The sequence below is a fragment of the Leptonotus elevatus genome, chromosome 2 (genome assembly GCF_054856555.1).
Source record: "Leptonotus elevatus isolate MCC_2025b chromosome 2, RoL_Lele_1.0, whole genome shotgun sequence".
NCBI lineage: Eukaryota > Metazoa > Chordata > Actinopteri > Syngnathiformes > Syngnathidae > Leptonotus > Leptonotus elevatus.
Genome location: NC_141240.1, coordinates 34042810 through 34050118, shown reverse-complemented (window position 1 = coordinate 34050118; position 7309 = coordinate 34042810). Strand labels below are relative to the sequence as shown.

At 41.7% G+C, this 7309-nt stretch overlaps 1 protein-coding gene across 2 annotated transcripts in view; it reads right to left on the bottom strand.

The window, feature by feature from the left end:
* Positions 1-763: 763 nt before the first annotated feature.
* iqsec2b (IQ motif and Sec7 domain ArfGEF 2b) overlaps positions 764-7309 on the bottom strand; it is a 52924-nt gene continuing 46378 nt past the window's right edge. For both annotated transcript variants that reach the window (XM_086067772.1, XM_086067771.1), the window contains one exon: positions 764-5982. In XM_086067772.1, the coding sequence (XP_085923898.1) occupies positions 4798-5982 (1185 nt within the window). In that variant the 3' untranslated portion in view covers positions 764-4797. The remainder of the gene's footprint in view (positions 5983-7309) is intronic.

Here is a 7309-nt window from a genome sequence, read left to right as displayed (position 1 = left end):
TATATATATAAAAAGGACAATATTATATCTTATTTTAAGTGACTTGTTTCAATATTTTTACATGGGCTCCCTTTAGTGTCAGGCAAAGAACAAACAAACATTTAATTAGATGTTCAAACCGTGCATAATTGTACAGTAGCTTAAACTTTTTTTCTTGATAGACAAACAGAAAGACAAGACACACAGACAGACAAACAGACAGATAACCTTTATTGTAATTATGCAAAATACAATAAACTTTGAAGCTCTGCCATTAGTGCACACATAGTAGATAAATACAAATATGTACAATATATCAGTGGTATTTTACTTTTAGGCACAATACCTTTGCCGTGGCTCTTCAGGTGACCGATCACAATTGTGTTTAATTGTAAAACATTGAACAATACTTGTGTGGAAAAAATACAAATGACTTGTCTTACTCAGCTGCATGTAGTTCTCTCAAATAAAAAAGAAAAGCCTGTAATTCAGTTAAAGATGACAGTGGCTGACTTTCTCACACCTCTGTGATGATGCTGGAGCGAATTTATGACATTTCTACAATGATGATATTGGGTACTTTTACTTATTTACGAGCATCATTATTGATTATTAGTAATTCATTTATTTTTCACTAAAACCTTATAACGTGATAGACAGTAACCTCAGATGTGATCATATATGAAAATGCCATATCATTTGTATGTAGGTGTGCAGCAATAAAGAGCAGTGATAATTATGCATATTGAAGGTGAGAGAAAAAAAAAATAACATGACAACCATGTCACTGCAAGGACACTTTAATTGATCTGAAGCAATAAATATTCAGATGTCAAATCTATTCTTTCAGTACATTTAATACATTCACAACAGAAAATTGAACTTAATGGTTCAAAATAATATCCATAAGTGCACTGACATAATCGGCTGTAATATATAATTGCTCATCTTCAGTCACAAATAATATGAAACAAACAAGTAAATATTCCTTTGACAAAAGATTTTCTGTCACCATTTGTCGTTCCTATGTACATACATCATGGCACTCACATGCACACACCTGAATACAGACTGGGAGCACTTTGTCCCATAAGAAGCCTATAGCATATTATTATTTACATTCATGTTTATACAGTACAATCTATTTAATAAGTGCAGATATATCCATGCAAGAGTCAAAAAAAAAAAAGGACCAGGCAAAACATACATATAAAACCTTCATCTCACATTCTTGACTTTCTCCAAACCTCATTTGTATCCTCCTTTATTTTTGGTGGATTCCCATAGTCACGCAGTATAGTTTGATTCCAAACATTGACATCATTTTGTCCTCACTCCTCTGCTCCCCCCTAAAAATCAGCGACTTTGTGATTTGTCTCTTGATTAATCGCTGGCACTGTAAGGTAACTGTCAGTACTCACAACTTAAAAAATCGCAGGAGGCCACAGAATAACAAAGAATGCTGTTTTACATTCTTAATCCGTTTTTTTTTTTTTTTTTTTTTGTAGAATACAAAGCCCTCATGTGGATGCCACGGCATCAGGGAGTATGGCAAGAGAGTTCTACAAAAGTGGCTGGGGGGGTGAGAGAATAAGATAAAGGTCATTTGTGACTGAAGACTTCACATGTGCAAAAAACGACAAAAACATTTTGTAAAAAGCTCGCTTCGTCAGAAACATATCGGAACACCCGACGACGAATCGCATGATTTTCGAAAAGGTGAGTTGAGGTACTTCACATCATTGCAAAGGAACGCCATCTTTCGGAAACCTTCACAACCACTCTAGCACTTTTTTCAACAACAGGAGCCTCATAAAAGTTTTTCTTTTTCATCAAGCAAAAAATGGTCGCCAGACCAAAACATTTGTTGATCTCGTTTTAAACCATCAGTCATTTCGGATGATATTAACAGAAGGGTGCAAATGATGTTTATTACTTTATATCAAAGTAAAGGGTATTTATATGTGCTTTGAAGCTTTATATCACCTTGTACAAACATCTGCTGATACGTTTACATACTGATCAAACAAATATATAGTATAGACAATATTCATCATACAAATAGCAGATCTTAATATTGATAAAACAGCAAAAAGCTTCAGAAACATTCACAATAGATTGTTGATTGTATCATTAATTTCCAAACTCCTTGAGGAATGCATTACGAAGCAGCACGGCTCCGGTCGCCAAGTAAAAGACGCTTAAGCGAAGTGTTAAAAAGTTTGAAATCAAAGCAACATTTTGAGGTCATTATTATTATTATTTTTTAAAAACATACTGTCAGAAAACCCTGCAGTGGACGGAGACATCATGAAGTCAAGGGAATTATTGCAAGGTCAAAGGGCATTTTTTTTACGGAAGCGTTGGACCGCCAATGTGGAGTTTGCATATACGCCCAAGTATGTTCATATTTTAAATAAATACGCTCGAACATACTCGCAAGTACATCAGAACATATTTTCAAATATATTCAAACGTACTTATAGGCTAAATGCTACAAACATAGCATACTTTCCATAATGCCCCAGTGTATGACTTACAAAATAATGTTTTTATTTACTTAATTTTCAAACATAATAGTATAATGTGGGCCAAGCGTTATTATTTTTTTTACTTGCTTTAGCCTATAAATACATTTGAACGTATTCGCGAGTATGTTTAAACGCGAACGTACTCGCAAATATGTTCAAATGTACTCGCTAGTCAAAAATGTCTACTCCACATTGGCAGTTCCACGCTTCCGTAGTTTTTGATGTTTTTAATGTTAACTCATTCACTGCCATTGACGGCTATAAACGTCAAAAATTCATTTGAACTATTTCTATTAGTTACATTTTTTTTCCACTTTTGTTGAAAATCTAGATTTTTTTAATTGTACATTTAGTTTTGTACATAAAATGTGTGATTAATCACAAGTTAACTCGTGAAGTCATGCGATTAATTACGATGAAAAACTTTAATCGCTTGACGCCCTGAATTTTTAATATTTTCTTTTTCTCTTTTTTTAATTCATTCACTGCCGTTGAAGGCTATAAACGTCAATTAGTAAAAAAAAAATAGTGATTTTTTTCCCCCCACTTTTGTTAACAAGAGTATGAAAACCTAGAATTTTTTTATTGTACATTTAGAACATATATAATTTGTGATTAATCGTGAGTTAACTAGTGAAGTCATGTGATTAATTACAGTTAAAAAAAAATCACCTCTTGACCCTAATTTTTAATCAACTTTTTTTTTTTTATTAATTTATGGCAGTGAATGAGTTAATCTTTACTGAACTGTACCATACGTAGTCTTTGTTTTTATCATCAAAGAAAGAAGACGTACAGTATGGTCATTTTTCATACATAAATACCAAGACGTAGGGGCCATTCTCCCGTTCGTGTGCAATTTTTTTTTTGTGTGCACTTTTCGCCGGCATGCATTCTCCCATCCAGACTTCTGACACAGCCAACACTTGTAACCTGCGATTTTGTGCGCAACCACTAGACTGACTGAAGTCTGAGGCAAGTTGTAAAATCACGGGGCATGGAATTTCCTGAGACTTGTGAATGTCATTCAGAATCACTTGAAAACTGGAGCACACTTGAATTATGAAAATACCTTATGTAGAGGATGTCATTGCCAATCAAGACTTGTGCACGTCAGTCTAACACGTTACACTTGGAGGGAGGAAAATCGAATACTGTACTTATGACTGAACACGTTTGGAGGTCCATCAATAAAGACATATTAAGTATTTCAGATTGGCCAGAAAAGAAGAGCATCTCCCTTATGGCTCTTCCCATAAAGAAACATAACCACTAGAGGGAGCCTTGGCTGGTTGATGATGACATGCAGACCTGGCCACCATTTTGAAGTCCCCGGTGATCTCTTCCATCACTCTTACTGAGGTAACTGTACCCAATAAATTAATCATGCACCATCAAATTCTTTACCGATTTTGTCACGGATTGCATTGTTTAAAACATCAGACACGCCGAAATGTGGGTCATTTTAAAATCAGGGTAGGCTATCAGTCATAAATGTCACCACACGCCACTGCTCTTACAAAATTCTATTTTTCAACATAAAAAAAAAGTATTTTAAAAGATTGATGAGACATTTTAATGTCTTTTAAGACTTTTTAAAGTCACTGAACGTAGAATATTCAATTTCGAATCGCTACTGCCACCTGCTGACTAAAAATAAAACTGCACATACCCTTCTTCGATTACGCACCGCGCACATTACGTCACATCCGCAGACAGGGCGCGGGAAATTCGAACCCGAATCCAGTCTGAAAACTATTGGCCAAAGGCTTGGGAGTAGAACCCCATTGTGAGTAGCTAAGGTGTTAATCTACTAATTAGAAGACATTTCAATTATAAATGGTCAAATAAAAAGGCTACTGTAAAGATATTGGGAGGGGGTTCCAAAATGCAGCATGAGGGTATGTAAATGACAAATTTGAGTGGACGGGAGAATGCACACATCCAGAAGTGCCTTTTCTGACACACGGGAGAATATGGCCCTAAATAAGACTTCAAACAAGTTTAAATCAATGCTGTAGCAATATATCGAAGTATTCCTCTTGAATTATATGGCTATAGACTTGTTTGAATATTGACGGCAGCGTGTTCATGTGACCCGCGCGCGCGCTTGCCATCTACATATGCGGGAAACGGAGGTGAAAGTAACAGAGGCGGAGCAAGCTGCGTTTCCTCTTGTCAGCCGCATTGCCGCTGTTGCTGTCGGTCCTGGCAGATCTGGCCCTGGCCCTGCCCGCCTCCTCCGGCCTATCGTCCGACCTGTGACCTCGGGCGTCCCACGCCCTGCTCACACGACGGTGCTTATCCGGTTGATAGGCTTGGACTTGGAGCTGCCCCCTGTACCTGTCGCCCCGACCCCCTGTACCTGCGGCCCCGGCTGAGGCTGCCCGGGGTGCTGGGGGGGGAGAGGGGAGAGAGGTGTAAGAGGGGTAAGGGGGGACAAAGGGGGGGGTAAAGGGGAGTGTGGTGGGGGAGGGGGGATGGAAGAGAGAGCAGGGTACTGGGGCAGATACGGGCCGGCGGAGGCTGCGTGATGCGCGTTGACGGTAGCGGACGGCAGGTTGTGGGGCAGCGTGCCGAAGATGAAGTGTGTTTGATGGTTGGAGTGGCTGGCCGGGTGCGGTGTGTGTACGTGGCCTGGGTGGGTTTGGGAGTGTGCGTGGGGGTGCGGGTGCGAGTGCGACAAGGTTAGGGGCGGTTTGGTAACAGGGCCGGCGGCGCACCCCCTGATAGAGTGTGTGGGCTGCATGTGGTACAGGGCGAACTGCGGGTTCGGGGAATGCTGGGAGAGAGGAGAAAGGGGCGGGGGACGCCCCACTACCATGCTGGTATAACGAGCCGGAAGCCCATGCTGCGAGAGCTGGGAGAGATGGGCCAGCTGCAGGTGCGGGGCGTGAGGGGGGCAAAGGGGTGTACGACAGGGTTGCGGGCCTCTCTGTGTAGTATGAGGGGGGGCCCCTTGCAAAGGTGGAGGGACATTTTGGGCGTGGTAGCGATGGTGGTGGTAGTAAGGTGGCGGGGGCTGCACGGTAGCCGCGTGACAGTACTGTGCGTGCAGCGCCTGGATCTTGGAAGGGCCCCCTTCCAACTGCGGGCACAGGGATGAAGGGGAGTGAGGAGGGGGCCCTCCCGTCGTCGGCGGGGGGACGGGCGCGGGGTAGGGTGGCCCCGGTGGAATAAGGGGCCCCGGCGGTTTGGCGCGCTTGCTGCCGAATAGTGAACCCAGGAAGGAGCCGCTGTTGTTGGCACTCCCCCCAGAGCAGCTCCCCGCTCCCGCTCTCTCGACACTGCTGGGGACGCCCCCAACTCCTGTCCCAGCAGTGGTATGTTGCTGCCCCGGCCCACCCCCCATCCCCGTTCCGGGGCTCAGGATGGGGCGATGAGGCCGGAAGTCTTCTGTGGTGTAGCAGCCGGGAACCACGCCTGGCACCGGGTAGCGCTGGTGAGGCTGCGGACTGCTAATGATGGAACCCTGAAAGGAAAAGAGGCTCATCTTGTTCCAGAAACATTCAGGGAAGCGCTTCCACTTCCAACGTGTTCGACACCAGGCGTGTCAAACTCATTTTCGTCACGGGCCAAATCACACTTCTGATTTCGCAAATGGATATTTTCCCCATCATGGTGTTAAACACATTTGCCTTTGCAGTTGATTATCATCATATACACCTCAGTTTTCAAGATGAATCTGTTCCAAAAAGTCTGACAAAAACAGAACTATAATTGAACTACACTTGTGCAGCGATTCTTTTGCATGTCACTGGAGGGAGCCTGTGTGCCAACACACTTGAGAATCACTGCACGACTGAATCTTTTTTTTTTTATTCAACTCTGAAAATGAAAGCATGCAGTATAATATCAGTTGTACCAAACTCTATGGTGTCATGGCGGCTTATTTAGCAGTCACATGCAAACTATTTTGTGCTTGTTTATTGAGTGCTACTGTTAAAGTGCGCCATCAAGTGGTCAAAGAATAGCATTAGAAGCACACAGGAGCACGCACACTACGGTGGCTCAGAAAGACCAGATTTCACAAGGCTACCACCATTCGTCTTATTATTATTATTACGTGAGCAAACAAGCATCTCGGCGAGCAACGCCGAAAGACTGAGCAAGCAGGAATTAGCCGGAGCAGCTAACAAGAGCGCTCGCGGGAGTTAGTCGGAGCCATAGGCTGGAGTGGCTAACGAGCGGCTAGCGGGAGGAGCTATATATGAAGAAGAAAACATGGCAGCTCTAGTTAGGTGAGACTTCAGCCATTTAAGATAATTAGTGATTCCTAGACCTACAAATCAATCTATCTATTTATCTATGTATGTATGCATATATATATATATATATGTGTGTGTGTATATATTAGGGGTGTGCCTAAAAATCGATTCTCATAAAAATCGTGATTCTCATTTAGTAAGATTCAGAATCGATTTTATTAAAATTATTTTATACTGTCTTCCCTTTGTTTGCGTGTGCCTTTATTGGGAGCGCTGTTCATGTTGTACCCCATTTGGCCACTTAGGGGCAGTGTGGTTCCACGCGGTCCGATACACTGTTAAGTTGTAGCCACATTAGAGAGTAGAAGGAAAAAGTCACCATCAAGTTATTCCAATAAAAGTTGTTTTTTTGCAGCGTGGGGACGTTCTTTTGAGTGATAAAAGTGCAAGTCAGACTAGAGTACATCATTACGATGCATATATATATATATATATATATATATATATATATATATATATATATAGTTATTGATAAAAATGTACATTGTGGAAAACAGCTCACGAAATGCTTTAGACAAACGCGCATCAGTT